Raw genomic sequence first — 17,582 nt, forward strand, 5'->3', positions numbered from 1 at the left:
GTGCTTCGCCGTTGTACGGAGACGTTCAGGGTACAAGGAAATAAAGTTGTGAAAACAAGATCAAGCGTTAGGAACTTTTGGGAACATATTTTACATCCTCTTTCCTGAGTCCATTTGTACTGAAATCTCTGCCATATGGTAGATTCCCTGAATTCGTACATATTTAAAAAATTATATATTTTTTAAAGATTTATAGATGACCAAAGAAAAGATGTCAGCCAAACGAGCATGTCCTGATCAAAGTTTCACTGAAAATAATGTAAATGTTCAGACCAGAGATTTTTCTGCCAAAAGATATGTTACTATATATACTGTGTATATACTTATGACGAACATTTGTTGAAGCTGTCTCAATGCAAAAAAAAATTTAAAAACTTTAGTTACGTTATTTAATTAATTTTTTTTTTAGTTTTCCTTTCCACTGTTGCTAAATGCTTGCTTAGTATGAGGATTGCTGTAAAGTCACTGACACTAGTCAGTGACTTGATGCAATTTGCTAGGTTCCTTATATAGGAAACTTTTTTTCTGATTGGCTCAATGAACTGACCTGTATTGGAATGTTTATTATGTGAAGTGCCTTGAGACGACTCTTGTCATGGTTTGGCGCTATATAAATAAACTTTAATTGAATTGATTCTGCCCATCAATCCACAATGTCTTGAGTAGAGGTCAGCAGCACACTATCACCACTGTAAACAGTTTTGGTAGCACACCGCTTTCCCCTCCTGAGACGCCGGATGGTGGACAGTAATCTCCTCAAAGCCATATGGAATTCTTGCTCCATGGTCTCACCAATGTGACCTGAAACACCCGGAGAAACTCCTGTGCAACACAAGACCACACAGAAAAAACTTGAACAGGTGATGTGTTTTCTGACTGGTGAAGTGAGCCTTATGCTACCTTTTTCAGATTGTGATGAACCTCCTTGTCACACACTTGCTGATCAACACGAGTGAGGGGTGATGGAGATTTTTGTGGGGATGTTTGCAAGGAACAGGATGTCATTTAGTTGGGATTGATGGAACAAGTGCTTCTCGTTTTCATCCATGACTTTGGTGTCCTCAAACCCATAATGTCTGAACCAAAGGAAGCCTTCTTGTTTTTGGCATCAGAGCTTTTCTTGGATAGAAAAGTTCTCACCAAGCCCCATTTCTAAATTTTCATTATGTTCTTTAAAGTTCCGGCTTGAAGAAGTTCTGTGGTGTCCAGGGCTGTGCAGGCAGGCTCTGGATCAGCTGTTATACTGGTGGGATAGTTCTGTAGTTCCTTCTCAACAGTAACCTGGATTTCATCATGAAGTTCCTTTTGTTAACCGTGACAACCTGAGTTTGATCGTTTATGAAACCCTCTATTCCAGCTCTTTCCATAAACCAGCTTCTGTCTGATGAAAATATTCCTCCTGGTTGTAGAAATATTTTGCACCTTTAAAATGAAATCCTTCATTTCAGCCTCCATTATTTCTGTGATCTGTCTGTTTGACTTTGTCTCTTCATGAGCCCTGAACTCTTCAAGGAGTTCCATCTAACTGGTCTGCCTTTTTTGTGGCAGTGAAAACTTATGATTTGTACCTCTTTGTGAGTGACTTGTACTTCATTGCCTCTGCAAACTGCTGTGGATGTGTTATGGTGTGTTCATGCAAAGATCTCATCTGTTTCATTCATGCAAAGAGTCCTGCTCAGCTGTCAGGAATTTGATATATGTTAGATTTTTTTTTCTACGATATGTCTGGGAGCGGCTGCACAGTGGCGCAGTGGTTCGAGCTGTTGCCTTGCAGCAAGAAGGTCCTGGGTTCGCTTCCCGGCCTGGGATCTTTCTGCATGGAGTTTGCATGTTCTCCCTGTGCATGCGTGGGTTCTCTCCGGGTACTCCGGCTTCCTCCCACAGTCCAAAACCATGACTGTTAGGTTGATTGGTCTGTCCAAATTGTCCTTAGGTGTGTGTGTGTGTGTGTGTGTGTGTGTGCGTGTGTGCGTGCGTGATTGTTTGTCCTGTGTGTCTCTGTGTTGCCCTGCGATGGACTGGCTCTCTGTCCATGGTGTACCCCGCCTGATTGCCCGTTGACCGCTGGAGATAGGCACCAGCCCATCCCCCCCCCCCCACCCCCCCACCCCAAGTGGACAAAGCGGGTTCAGAAAATGGATGGATGGATGATGTCTGGGAGCCCTGATTTAATTATGGAGCTCCTGTTTTAAGGTTTCAACCTGATTTCGTGATTCACTCGGATCGGTCTCATGTTTGTGACAGAGATCCTCACGCCCAGCTTCCTTTTATTATTATTATTATTATTATTATTATTATTATTATTATTATTATTATGCACCCATCCCCCCTCTCTACTGTCCACTCCTTGCTCCCTCCTCTCCATGATTGATGTCAAGTTGTTGTTGTTATTGTTGTCGTTAGCCTCAAGAGCAACATGCCGATTATCACTTGTAAGTCGCTTTGGACAAAAGCGTCTGCTAAATACATAAACATATTATTATTATTATTATTATTATTATTATTACTAATAATAATAATAATAATAAAAATTTGCCCAAATCTTAGAAAAACTTGCAATTCCTTCACATATAATATACAATGGCATGCCTGTGGTGTAGCTTTTATGAATGAAGGAAGGATTCGATCAATGAATCAATCAATCAATCAATCAATCAATCAACCAGTCAATCAAAGATATGCAGAAACTTCACATTTCTACATCATTTTACCTATTCTAATTCTGGGTCATCCTTTTAAAATAAATGTATGAGCTTAAAGTGAAATTCCTGTGAAGAATAGTTACTTCATTCATATTTTATTACCTGGTGTAACTTGTTTCACAAGACAGTTGTAGTACCTCAACTCTCCACAAGTCGGCAGGCGTTATTTGGTTCAGTTTAATGTTCGGCAAAATATACACAAGACGAGGCATAAATAAATAAAGCAACGATTTAGTTTTTAAACAGAGGACACTTTAAACAATTTTTGACTATCAATTAATGTGTTTTTATCATATTTCACCATGTTTTTCTGTTCATGTTTTACTCCGAGAGTGGTGCAACTTTGTGAGAGCAGCTTCAGTCCCGGTACAACAATAAAGTCTTATTCTATTCTATTCTATTCTATTCTATTCTATTCTATTCTATTCAAAACCTACAACATTTCTTGATGCCAGTGTGCGTGTCACTAGGTCTTTTCTATCAGTGTGGAAAAGGCATGGTTTATTTGGAGTTTATATATTTTTAAGGCTTGTGCTGCAGTTCAAACAGAGGATACTGATGATTTGTTTCAGACTATATTTCATGTCTCTTCCCGTTCATTTATTTGGTGAATAAGCAGCAGGAACCAAAAACAACCTAAACTTGTAGCAGCTTAATGCTAGTTTCCTTTGTGTCTCTCCTTTAGGTAGCTGCGCGCGCACAGAGACGCCAGTCATCTTTTCGCTGTACATGATGATAACCTAGTGCCACCTTGCGTAAAAACATGACAGAACCTGTTTGAAGAGCCGCTCCCGAGCTCTTTCTCACATTTTGAGCCATCGTTGGGCTTTTGCCTCGCGGTTGTTCAGTAACTGGGTTAAAGGGCGCAGTTCTGCAACTTTGGTCTGCGGAGATGTTATATCTGCGCATTCAGGGGACAGCGTGGTACCAAATAGTAAAATCATTCTGTTATAAAATGAGATCATACAGGCGACTGCCGTAAATCCTGAACAAAGTGATTGTGAGTCAGTGTGTGTGTGTGTGTGTGTGTGTGTGTGTGTGTGTGTGTGTGTGTGTGTGTGTGTGTGTGTGTGTGTGTGTGTGTGTGTGTGTGTGTGTGTGTGTGTGTGTGTGTGTGTGTTGTGAGAGGACAGGCTGATGCTTTGCCAGTTTTTCCGCGGTGCGCTCATTGGTGCGTCCCTCCAGCGTGTCACCCGTTTTGGTGGATTACCCCAGATATCTTCAGCATCAGGAGGTTGAGACGCCACTCTGCTCTCTCAGCTGCTGTCCTCGTGGCGTCCAGCTGCAAACACGAGCCATTAACGTTTGGAAAACTCAGAGGAAATAAGATTTCAACAAAATATACATTTTTTTTATTTATTGTCTACTCACTGTGAGCGCAATAATGCAACTAATGACTTCACGCCGGAGGATGACACCGTCTTTTTCACTCACGGCGTTTGTTTTACTGACAACCTTGTTGTTGAAGGGTCTCAGGGTCAGCGGCTCCCCTGCGTGCGCGTCCTGTGGCATCCCGGGGATGGAGAAAGAAGCAGAGGAGAGGATGATGGTAGAGTTTGCCAAGCAGCAACTTTTGGACAAGCTGCACCTGAGAGAGAGACCAAACATCACCCAAACGGTGCCCCGGGTCGCGCTCCTCACTGCGCTGCGTAAACTGCACTCTGGTCGCGTCAGGCAGGATGGCACCCTTGAACTAGAAAACAACTCCCTAACCAAAGACCAAGGCTATGAAATAGTGAGCTTTGCAGATATAAGTAAGTCTGGCAATCATTATTTTATTACCTTAAACTTGTTTTGGTGAAGCAGTTTAGCGCCTTTTCCGTGCGTAAAATCAAACTGGAGCCAGAATTTCCCAATAAGACATAAACCTCGGGTTGTTTCAATGTCTAAAGGATGTTTAATATGTTTTACACAGTTTGGGACCGTTCATCCTGGAGATAACCCAAATCTAAATTATCCAAGGGAAAACTTTATTTTGTTAAATTAGATGCACCACACATGTTGTGGAAAATCTTTAAAAATATGGATGTTCACGTACAAATGCACAAATAATATTTTGTCCTTTAGACATTGAAACCAGAAATTCAAAAGTAAACTGTTAGGGTGATATTACTTAATGTTTCAACGTGTCATTTGAACAAACTTGAAGTTTGTTTTTGGAGGTAAAGTTGTGCCACAGAAGGCAGCAGATGCAAAATCTACATAAATGAATCCAAAAGTAATAAGATACTGAAGTGTCAGTCTCTGTGTGCCTTTTCTGGATGAAACAAGACTGAGTTTACCTCAAAGAATCGCTGCAAGCTGTACCTTCATTCACTAATGGGGTTAGAGTCTCAAATCACAAAATTCAATCAATTTTCTTTCAGAAATCAACAAATTACCCCAAACTTTAGCACATTCTGATGCATTATTTCAGGTAGACTGATATGTTGTTTGCTTTTACATGATTATGTTTACTTTTTCACTAAATGTTGAAAAATCCTAACATGGTGTTGTTTTTACTTTGTCTTGCTTTCACAGATAATTCTGACAATGGGGATAAAGCCAGCCTCAGCCTCACCTTTCAGTTCCTGCAGGAACGTGGCAAGAGCATCCAGGTCCTCCAGTCTTCTCTGTGGATCTACGCCCACTCTTCTCAGGACCCTCACCGGACCTCCCGTCTCCTAGCCCGGGTCTTCCTCTCTGCAATTGGAGAAGCCTCGGGATCAAACCGCACCCTGGTGATAGAGAAGATGCTGGAAATTCAGGAGAGCAACTGGCACACTTTTCCCATCACCCGCACCTTGCAGGCTTTCCTGGATGGAGGTGAACACCAGCTACAGCTTGAGGTCAGCTGCGAAGAAGATGGGAAGAACCTGTGTTCTCTAGATGCTTCTGGTGACTCCCCAAACCAGCCTTTCATGGTGGCCCAGGTGCGTCTTCGTGACAACCCCTCCAAGCACCTGATCAGGAAGCGGTCACTGCGGTGTGGTGAGCATGTAACAGTGTGCTGTAAGAAGGACTTCTACATCAAGTTCAAGGACATCCAGTGGGATGAGTGGATCATTGCACCTGAGGGGTACCACATGAACTACTGCATGGGTCAGTGTCCGCAGCATCTGTCCGGTTCTCCAGGGATAGCGTCCTCGTTCCACACCACAGTGTTCAGCCAGCTGAAAGTCAACGGCATCAACACGGCCGCGGCATCGTGCTGCATCCCCACTGAGCGCCGACCGCTCTCCATGGTCTATTTCAACTCTCAGCACAGCATCGTCAAAACCGACGTCTCCGACATGATAGTAGAGTCCTGCGGCTGCACATAGAAGACAACAGGAGATGCTGTTATCGTCACATGTTTTAGAATGTTTTTTGTTTTAGAAAAAAAGACTTGGAGAGACAAAAACTCATAAACGCTACAGGTCTATCAGCCTACATTTGTAGTTTCCATGCGAGAAACAGAAAAAATTACAAATGAATTCTTATTTTTGTATGATCTTCTTGTAATTTACTACAAAAAATCTATATTTATAGAGCTCTTTTTACAAGAAACAAACTGTGTTGTGACATTCAGGATGGTAGCGTTGAAATTAAATATCAGAGGAATTATGACCACAAATGCAACATATTACTGGGACAGTAATAAGACTGAAATATCACGTTTTTAAAATAGAATGCAAATGCTCCAAAACCCTCCACATTGACTTTAAAATTATGCTAAGATAGTCTAATCTGTCATTAAAAATCACATTTATTTGCTTTTTAAACAAATATATGAATTTTTTTAAAGCCAGCCTAATACATTTTGCCAGTTTATGCTGGATGTGGAGCTTCAGCTCCACAACAAATGTTGATGTTTTAAGTTTAGGTCTGTCTTTGATGTCTTTTGGATTTATTTTATTTTATGTTCATGTTCTTAATAATGTTAGCAGGTTACTGGTCGGGACTGCACGCAGACCAGTTAAGCTGCTGGATGATTTTTTTTGTTTTGTTTTTGTTTTTAATGACAAAGCCACCAGATCAAAGAACGTTCTTCCTCTTTGCCTCCAATCATTTCTGCAGATTTGTTCTTTACCATTTGCATCTTTTCTTCTTTATTGCTGCCATTTTAACTCAAAGCTTTTAAGGAGAATTGTTGGGATCCTTGATCTAAAGTGTGCCTTCTTCTTTAACTTTTCAAGTGCAAATTTTCAGAAGGACATTTCTTAGCTGGATGGATCTGGTCCGAGCAGTTACGGTCAGTCCCAGCTGCAGTGAGTGTGTTTGCAATATTTAGATATCAACATCTGCACTCTATTCTTTACTCAAGTGGGTGAGTCATGTAGGTACCTCTGACAGTTTATGAACCCAAGGTCATCTCACAGCAGTGTGAGCAAACATTGCTTCAGTGCCTGCTGATGTGAAGGTCTGCTCGGCAGGTGGGTCAACGAGCATGTGCTGTTGCACGTTGGCATTTATAGCTTTCAAAGTCTAAAGTTCCTGGGATGATGTAAATTTAGTAGCTTTCCAGTTACAACCAAGCCAGCTGTATCTGTTTATGGAAACGCCTCTGTTGCAGCACCAGAGCTCATTTGTTGTTTGAATGTAAACAACAAACCCTCAGACTCATCAGATTATAAATATTCTGCAGGATTTAAAGTGGAAACAGGTTAGAAATATCACCGCCTTATCTCGGATTGCTTATATTCAAGGCGTGAAGTTTGTGAAGGACATTAACAATAGTTTGTTTTTTCTTGGGGGGAATTTCCAGTGGGAGCAAGTCAAAGATTGTCAGGCATGCTTGATGTCAAGGATCAAGAAATATCAAAGTACCACAGAAACCAGTTAAATCAAATTCACACTCATATGAACAGCAATTTATGCTTAAATAGAGCAATTTAAATCTGATTTAACCTGCAGGTGATTCTTGCCTCCTTGCTAACAGGGATTTAGTAATTCCCTGGAGATTTACTGGCAGTATGAAAAAGAAATGTCTTCCAAATTACAGTTTCCTTATCTGGTTTTGTAACAGAGGAACTCACCAAACCCACTTTGTCTCATGGATGAGGTGAAACAAGTCCTTTCAGACAAGAAATCCAACAATGGCGATGCATGGGTCTAAACGCTGGCCTAATTTCCTCACCACACCTTTCTCTGTGAAATCATGGATCTGTTTTTTCCTCTGATTCGTTGTCTGTTTTTGTTTTGTGTATATTTACTGTCCCAGGACTCGATGGAACACTTAAGTGCCGTTTTAGCGCAGTCAAACCAAGCACTTTATCTGCCTACTGTAATTCTAGAGCTAACTTTGCTTGACGGGTATTTAATGTAGAGAGAGGCGTGACCTAAAATGTCTGACAGAGAGCAAGCGTGCATTTGTCCTGAGCTTTCTTTGTGTTTAAACACGCTGCAGGCTCTCAGCATACAGATTATGTCATGGAAGAGGGAACAGAGCCAGGATTGTATATTTTTGTCAGTTCAAATGTTTAATTGTTTATATTTTTATATAATTCTGTATATTATATCAGAAACAACAATGGTTTGTAATGATATTTTGAACTATTTGATTTCAGTTGAGTATGTATTTTAATAAAAATGTGTGTTTTATAAGTAAATGGTAAATGGTCCGTATTTCTTCTTAGAGTTCTACAAGCCCCCAAAGTGCTTCACAATGCAATCAGACATTCACCCTTTCACGTTCACATTCTGGTGGAGATGAGCTATGATGTGGCTAAAGCTGCCTCGAGGCGCAATGACAGAGGCGAGGCCTGCAGAATACGGACGCCACTGGTCCTTCTGACAAACACCAGCAGGCAAGGGGGGTTAAGTGTCTTGCCCAAGGACACAACAGCAGCATTCTCTGGTGGGAGCTGGGATCAAACCTGCAGCCTTCTGATTACTGGTCAACCCGTTCTACCTCCTGAGCTGCTGCTGTGTGTGTGTGTGTGTGTGTGTGTGTGTGTGTGTGTGTGTGTGTGTGTGTGTGTGTGTGTGTGTTTAAATCATTGTCTCAAGGTTTTAAAGATGTGGTTCACTGACAAACCTTTTTTATTGTTTTTCTCTGATTATAATCAGTCACTCATTATTATTAATATTATTATTAATATTATTATTATTATTATTATTATTATTATTATTATTATTATTATTATTATTATTGTTGTTGTTGTTGTTGTTGTTATTGTTATAATTAATGCATGTGAACTAGTGGTCATTAAATGAAGCCTTTCTAAAAAAAAACGATGCATATGTCTTGTAATCATTTTGGTTTTGTGTCTGGGTCAAAGGGTGTGTTTGCTCATGCAAACACTGAGAGTGGCTTTATGGACCGTCTGTGTTTGATGCGCAAACAGTTGTCACATTCTCTTGGCACATATTTATTTTCTTATATTGCATTTGCATTGAGAAAACATCAGAATCTAAACCATCGACCACAATGTCACCAGTACTTGAAACAAGAAAACGATGACACCTCTGTTAGGTCTAGTTAAGGTAAAGCAAATGGGCCGTGATTCAGATATTAGAGTACTAATTTAGATATTTATGGAAAAGTACAAAAAATGTTTATGGATAAAATTGTTTACAAAAAATTACATGTTTGGTTGTGCTTTAAAATTTGGTAGGTCATAACATAATGTCCCCTTCTGAAAAATGTTTCCCAACTTCACCTGAAAGGCCAACAGCAGTGGTCAAGTTACATAATCCAAAATGGACTATAATCAATGCCTGGCACTAAAATGTTTTGTTTGATCAAACAAGATTTTTATCCATACAAATCTACATCTACAAAGCTGTAATAAATCAGCTCAGTGGTTACGTGATGCCGCTGATAAGGTTTTGCTTTCTGTCTTTGAAAGACCGAAAAGATTTTTGACAATTTAATGTTTGAATCACAAAACCCTTGTTGCAGACAAAGAATCAATAAATAAAATAGCAATCTGCTGTCTGATCAGTGGGAGTTTTCAGAAAACTCAGTTTGTGCAGAAACGTTCCGCAGAATAGGATAATCTGAGATTTCCAGTTAATCTAAATCTTCTATAAAACATCGGCTATAGGAAATAAAAATGTGTCTGGTATGCTATGTATATGTCGTATGCCTGGGGTGTGTCGTCTCTCAAATTAATTGTGTATTTGTGCACCAAACTTTTATTGAAGGTATAGTTAAAGTCCCGTGTGTGAAATTTGTTCTCCGCATTTGACCCATATCCCGGGGGAGCGGTGAGTTCCAGACTCAGACACGCTCAGGAATTATTTGGTGGTGTAACCCCCCAATTTAACCCCTTAATGCTGAATGTCAATTGAAGAGGCACTGGGTCCCAATATTAAATTCTCTGGTATGACCTGACCATGGATTTGAAACCACAGTCTCTCAGTCTCAGGGTTAGCACCATACCACTAGGCCACGGAGCCAGTAACATTAGGTTATGGACCTCATGGGTGAAACTTTCTGTTTTGGTTTTCTCAATTATTAAATAGATACCTGCTCCCTCATCTGCCACATGGCTTCCTGGAGGCCTTTTTGGGTTCCAAAGTCCAAGGTTTGACCACCTTCCTCATCAAGGTTGTTTTTTCTATCCAAGCCTCTATACTTTGAGGCCAGTTTACAATGTTGGGTGGTTTGGGCACCTGAATCCTCGTGGGCATCTTCAGACATGACCTTCTGGGATAAGACTCAGAATTTGCTTCAGGGCATTTATGTAGTCCCTCTGGTCTGTGAACTCCTTGGGATCTCCAGGATTATTAGAAAGGTCCAGGCTTCCCTCCTGGATCCGTTATTTGTCCGAAGCAACCTTGAATAACCAGAAGAAACTGGATGAGTGGATGAAAGGTTGGACAGAGGGCTGGATTAGCAATTTGACCAAAGAAAAAGCATACGTTCAAAACATTGCTGCAATTTTCATGTAGTGCAGTTATGTAACTGTAATTTTATCTTGTCTGGTGTTGTAAAATATTACACCACATCACAGCCTAAATGTTTTGTAATTTAATCTCTGTATGTGTTTACAGTTTTGTCATTGTTTATGTTTGATTAGCCTTTGCAGCTAGCTCTGAAATGCTATTTCTCAGCTTTAACCCTCCCACTGTCCTAATGGGTGTGACCCCGCGAGGAAAGTTGACCATTGAGCAGGGTTGATGGTTTATCCCTTGGGTCCATGTGACAGAGGTGAGGAGTGAGCACCACCTCACCCCTGCCACATGGACCTCAAGGGATAAACCATCATTCCTGCTCAATGGCCAACTTTGCTCGTGGGGTCACCCATAAAGACAGTGGGAGGGTTAAAACTAAGTCATTTACTATGTTGTACCTAAATGTTATTGGTCATTGAGTTAATAGATTTTAATAAAACTCTTGTGCCACTGAGTAGTTGAAGAGCATGGGTGGAAGCTGAGAATGTGAGTGCACGTGTGATGGATGTAGCATAAGGAGAGTTTGATGTAAACATGTGAGCAGGTGACACCAGGAAGTTCCAGTTTTAGGCCCACCCATGGAAAGCAGATAGCTGACCTACTTTGGTGAAAAATAAAAGACTTCTGACTCACTGATACACTAACACACTGACCCACAGACCCAGAGTGTGCCGTGTGCCACTAAAACCCTAATCCTCCACTCCACTAAGAATCCCACAAATCCTCTGCTGGGGGTTAAAGTATCAGTCAGAGTCGTCTTGCTCGGTGTCATGACAGGACAGGGTACAAAACGGCTCTCACACTCTCTCCTCCGTCCTCAGGTAAACAACAAATTTAAGGTCAGTGAGAAGATTTGTGCACAAACAGCTCCGTGATCCTTTCATGTGGGGGTCATGAGCCAGACGCATGCATGTTCTAAGGGTTATCTAGTTCAACCAAGTTCGAAAGTATTTGGAAAGTGAAAATTTGGTAATATTACACTAAACATTACTTAGTGCATTGTTACGCATTAGTAAACAAAGGGTCCCTTTATAAAGGATACCACTATTATTAACTATTAGGTGTTCTTAAGGTTAGGACAAAGAGCCGGGGGTTGTCTGCTTAGTGAGGCATTACATAATATGGTTACGCACCCTAACCCTAACACTAACCCTTTATTTAATAGTTTATCACTGCTTAATAATGCACTAATGGACCTTTGTTGTAAAGTGTTACCAAAAATGTTCCCATCAAACTCCCTATTGACACGGTCAAATCAAATCCCACACTGCAGAACATTTATTCATATAGCAGGATGAAAGATTGGTTAATTCTTTGAGTTACAGAGTGATTCATTCATTCATATTTATTTTTATTTGTAAACAATTGTGTGGCAACACTAACACCTGCTGATATTCAGTGTAATACTATAACTTATCTGTAGTCTACTGGGCCAACATCCTAGGGTTAGTTGTCATTTTCCATCTTGAACTATGAAAATGAGATTGAGGTCTACAGCGATAACTGAAAGAACTTGGACCTGCACTTCTGTCTGTAGCTCCAACGTACACGGCACTTCAAATAACTTTCAAATCCTCAGGATGATCCCATTACGACAGTCCCACTAACCTGTTATATCTCTGTGTTACATCAGAACCAACTCCTTCACCCTCAATTTAGAGTCAGTCAGTGCTTTACTCACAGTAAGGAAGATAATCACGGTGGTTGTTTGTAGACAAGTTATGTGATTCATAGAGAAAATCCTGAGATTGGTATTTAGACTCATATGAATATACTTTTACTACTACTGCTGTCATATCAGTAAGAATATCTCAGAATATGAAAACCATAATCCCTTATGTGCAATTTTTCCAAGCAAACAACTATATCGATAAAATAAGCTTGAGATCAGCACCACATAATCAAGATCTGAAAGCACTTTATGAATATATAAATTTATATTTAGCAAAAAAATGTACACACACACACACACACACACACACACACACACACACACACATATATATATATATATATACACACACACACACACACACACACACACATATATATATATATATGTGTGTGTGTGTGTGTGTGTGTGTGTGTGTATATATTAATATATATATGTGTGTGTGTGTGTGCGCGCGCGTGTGTGTGTGTGTGTGTGTGTGTGTGTGTGTGTGTGTGGCAGTCGACAACAGAAAAAATACCTGGCCTGTACTTGGCAGTGCACTCGTTTGAGTTTACAAAATTTAACACAGAACTCAGTTCTTGCCCCCTAGTGGCACTGTTTAAGTAAGAAGCCCCAAGTCCACTCGCTCAGGTTTACTACTGTAAAAAATCCTATTAAACTGACCTCTACTTTACTGTGAGTGTGCTATGTACTCTGACATGCGCAGATCAAAGTATTCCCAAATCTTAAGTTGTTGTAACAATGACAAATGAAAAACACGTATTTTGGAAGATTAGCTAAGATACTGTGAATAAACACAACGGGTTCATATTCATTCAAATATTTAGAGACATTTGACAGCATTACATTGGGGTTAATCTGTCAATATATTGGAGGTCCAGAATAAGAAATAAAACATACAAGGAGTTAGTTTTTCTTGGGTATTGACAGATCAGTGTAACTACTGTCTTTTAGGGTCCTCCCAAAAAAAGAGTGGAAAAGATGGAACTCATAATTCTTTAAACTCTTTACAGGTTGGTCAGCAGAGGGCACTAGGTTTACTTACTTGTAAGGTTTACTACTGTAAGCATACATTAGTAAAAAGTGCTTAAGTCAGATGTCTAGCACTTTTTCAAAATAATAAATAAATAAATAAGCTACTTGATTTCATGACCTAATTATTTATTGATGCCATTAGCAGTTGCAGACAGCCCATGTTTTAGTATGTTTTTCTAAATAAAAATACTGTTTAAGAAAACTGATCAATGCAGGTTGTGACTCAACAGCAATGCACGAACAGGAATGGAAATGGGAAGATTCCGAATCAGGAGTTAATATTTTAGTACCGCTGTGTGGTCAACGTTCAGTGCAATGGTAAAAATGACAATGGACAAATCTTTTGCTCTTATTCTTAAAACATTGGTATTGTTAGAGCAGAGAACACTTTTAGATCAGTTGGTTGTGGGTAGCACAGCTGGGCATGACCTCTGTTTATTGATCTTTCTATTCCAGCAAGTATGTTTCAATGAACCTCTGGTAAAGCTGAAAAGACAAGTGAACAATAACAAAATAATTTTTTTTTACAAAATCAATTATAAGGGTTTTTAATAGTTGCAAATGTAAATGTTCATATGTCCCATTTGAAGATGGATAAACAAAGAAACTGTAACATGTTTGAAGCTAAAAAAAAGCCAGTACCAAACTAACTAAAAGGCTTCAAGACAACAACAAAGACTGTTGTAAACCTCCACTTTTGTTTTGGCGGAAAGATTGCACACTAGCAACCATCAAATGTCTCTCCAGGCTTGTACATACATCACCAGATAGGACTGCTTCCAAGCACTAATTTTGCAAGTCAAGGCAGAGACAGTTCCTAAATGCAACACATGACATCATGCACATTTCTATGTCTCACAAAAGTATGATTGGACTATTAAATGCAATCAAGACGAAGTGCTCTGCCAAATGGCCAACAGCACTTACCAGATATCTGCTTGCAGAAGACTTGCCACTTTAAAATAATCCACAGTCTCTCTTCATCCAATATGGGTAAACAAACAATATACCTTGTTGTTATGGTGTTTCAGAGACTGAATATTTGAATAATCTTAGAAAGAACTCTACTACAGTGAAGAAGAATTGATGGGGACATCAAAATAGGTTAAGGTGTCACATTTGTTCCTGGAGTCTCTTTTCATTAAACCTTTTAGAGCGAAAACCAACGTTTTACACACATAAAAAGCCTTCCCCCTTTGATTATAACCTTTTGAGATATGGTAACTCAGATGTTGTATGTATACGTTTACTAATCTCACCAGCAGTTTCTCCCTTTAAAGCATCACCTCTTGAAGAACCAGCTCTGCAGACATGTAAGGCGAATTGGTAGAGTTGGCGGATTGAACCTTTAATGCAGACTCTAGATACTTCCATCGGCATTTCCCTGGTGATGTGGGACCCTGAAACAGCCAGAAAAAAGAGAGACACGATCTGAAATTTAAAAATCTTTATAGACTTGCCATCAGACCAACTAGTAAGAATGGTTTTGTCAAACAGTGGTTGAGGAATGCCTTGCATGTCACATTCCAGGTAAGACAAACAAACATGGTATAAGTGCTTTTAGAACCAGCTGGGTAATATCACAAATTGACACAGGATGGTGGTCCAAATTATTCCAGTGTTCATACAGTATTCTCTCTGTTATATGCGTGGGGTTAATGGCACGGGTAAAGGCGAAACCTGTAAAGGTACCAGGAATTTGCCTGACTGAACTACATAAGCTATTTAGTGGGACATGTTCTTAATCAATTTGGGCATGGCATGCTGCAGGTGACCAATCATTGTCTGTACTTTACAGCTAGCTATGTAGAAACAACCTCTTTAATAGCAATCGTAAAAGAAAACCATTTATATACCGGTGATGTCAATGGTTAAGCCTCCACCATCAGGGTAGTCTTTTTCACAAGGCTTGTTTGAAGGGGAAAGTCAAACCACTAAATTGGTCTTTTAAGGGTATCGTAGTGTATTTATACACTGCAGAGGCAAAGCAAATTTTATAGTGGAGTTTGGTATGTATGTTTAATGTATAAGCTGCATTAAGGCTGATCCAAAGAAGTTTAAACAAACCTGTGAATCAGCACCAAGGATATCAGTTTAAAATCTAGAGTTCATTGTGACTTTCTGTTGGAGGTGCTCTTCAACCTCTATATGTTTTACGTTTAGCATGCAGTAAAAATTGGTCAGGCTTCAAGCTTATCATGTTGCAGTCGGCTTTCACTGGCTAAATCCTAGGAGCTAAAGAGCTCAACTGAAGTGTCAAATACATCTTGAAATACACCCTTACCATTTGCAATACCTACCCACTTCTGAATTCAATAGTGGCAAAGCACATTCTTTGGTAGTATCAGCATTTCCGCTGAAGCTCTGGAAGAATTTTTCTTTGTATTCAATCAAACGGATGAAGTTTCACATTTGCAGTACTTTGTGTTCTGTTTCTAAAGTAAGGAGGCAGAACTTGTTCTTGTCTACCTCAACTCCCAAAGGCATAGCCTAGTTCTTCTGCAATGTAATGAGAATGATAATGATGACCTGCACTTATGTAGTCAGAGTCAGAGGACCCCAAAGCACTTCACACTATAGTGTATCAATCATCCATTCACACAGACATTCACATGTTGGTGGTGATGCTGCCCTGGGGCACACTGACAAAGGGGAGACTGCTGAGCACAGGCGTCACCGATCCCTCTGACCATCACCAACAGGCAAAGTGGGTTAAGTGTCTTGCCCAAGGACACAGCAGCAGAAATCTTTGCTGTTGTGTCATTTTCTTTATTTCTGCTAGGAGCCGGGATTGACCCTACAACCATCCAATTAATGAAAAACTCGCTCCACCTCCTGAGCTACTGCTGCCCCTAGTGCTTGCTTTGTTCAACAACTAGACTTTCATTTAAGTTGCCTTAGCCTAAAGGGACACTGATTGTTTAAGTAAATGTTTACAGAGGGGTTAAAAGACATCCTTTAGGCTTTAATGTTTTTACTTTTGTGAAGAGTTCATCATATTGAATTAAAATTACATTTCAGAGAGTACTACAAGAGCGATATTGAAGGAAATCTACTTAATTAGCCTGAATTCTATGTTTTCTATGCCAATGTTTGATGTGATAAGATTTCTGGTTTTTGGTCCTGTTAAAATGTTTTAGATGTTGTTGGTATCACCTTGACTAAACAGTCAAATCATCATCAAACTCCAACCAGCTGTTTCCCAGGCTGGGTTGACAAAATTACTTTAGCCATTACATCAAACTGCACGTACCCATTGAGAGGCTGTATTGGAGTGTTCACTAACGTTAACAAACAAGATCTGATATCTTTGGTAACATTGGTTGATTTTCCAAAACATAAGCTGTGTGGTTGTTTCTTTCAGTAAATTAGACTGAGGGGCCATTTAAAGCTGCAATAGCACATTTGGAAAATAAATTAGCGTAAAACCCTTTTTCCATGCCTCTTAACAATGTTCTAGGGCTGGGCAATCAATTGATTTTATACCATATCACCCAATTTCACGACTCAAGGGGGTACAGCTGTACCCCCTTGAGTCACGTTAAAATGTGACTCAATGTAACACCCCCTTGAGTCACGTTAAAATGTGACTCAATGTAACACACGTGACAGCCCCATCTTGTGGACAACTTTTGTTTCTGCACATACATTTAGTTATCATTCATCTATCATTTTCAAGGTGAAATTCTCAATATATTGTGAAATTTATTTTATACCATATCATCAAGTCCTACAATGTTCTATCAGTCTTGCTGAACCGCCGCACTTTCGAAGTTCCCTGGGTCCTCCATTCATTACGCACTTGCATATTTAGCAACAAAACGCCACTGGTGTGAGAGGTTCTCCACTCAATAGCATCAGAGAAGGAGAAACAGCCGGCCCAAAACGAAAAACACCATTTGAAGTCACAGACAACGAAACACATTTAGACCTAGAAAAATGCGACTGGTTGGTTTGTTTCCTACAAAAATGAGGGTTCTGGTTCCAGTGGACGAAGGGGTCCAGGGAAGGCGTCCAAGGAGAGGGGCGAGTGTTTTGTGACTGTGTTTGCCTTCAAGACCTAGCTTGTTTGCAGATTTGCTGTAACAGCTTTAAAGGCTCAGGAAACCTTTTCAGGTGTTTTCGATTCATTAGCTGATTAGAGTGGGACACTTTGAGTCTGGAATATTGAACCTTTTCAGAATATTCTACTTGTCTGGGATTTTGAATGTGGGGTTTTCATAAGCTTTAAGCCATAGTCATCACAATCATAACAAATAAAGGCTTGGAATATCTGGCTTTGCTTGTAATGAGTCCATCTCATAGAT

The 17,582-nt window shown here is 39.9% G+C and overlaps 1 protein-coding gene across 1 annotated transcript; it reads left to right on the forward strand.

The window, feature by feature from the left end:
* The first annotated feature begins 3,966 nt into the window (after positions 1-3,966).
* On the forward strand, positions 3,967-8,272 carry LOC107385337 (inhibin beta B chain). The gene is made up of 2 exons (XM_015959152.3): positions 3,967-4,456; positions 5,223-8,272. The coding sequence occupies exons 1-2, from the start codon at positions 4,087-4,089 to the stop codon at positions 6,002-6,004; spliced, it is 1,152 nt and encodes a 383-aa protein (XP_015814638.3). The 5' UTR covers positions 3,967-4,086; the 3' UTR covers positions 6,005-8,272.
* The last annotated feature ends 9,310 nt before the right edge of the window (positions 8,273-17,582 follow it).

Source organism: Nothobranchius furzeri, chromosome 3 (genome assembly GCF_043380555.1).
Source record: "Nothobranchius furzeri strain GRZ-AD chromosome 3, NfurGRZ-RIMD1, whole genome shotgun sequence".
Classification (NCBI taxonomy): Eukaryota; Metazoa; Chordata; class Actinopteri; order Cyprinodontiformes; family Nothobranchiidae; genus Nothobranchius; species Nothobranchius furzeri.

Coding starts and splice junctions, on each gene's coding strand:
- LOC107385337 (XM_015959152.3), top strand. CDS start 4,087: ATGCAACTAATGACTTCACGCCGGAGGATGACACCGTCTTTTTCACTC. Junction 4,457..5,222: donor AGTGAGCTTTGCAGATATAA/GTAAGTCTGGCA, acceptor TTGCTTTCACAG/ATAATTCTGACAATGGGGAT.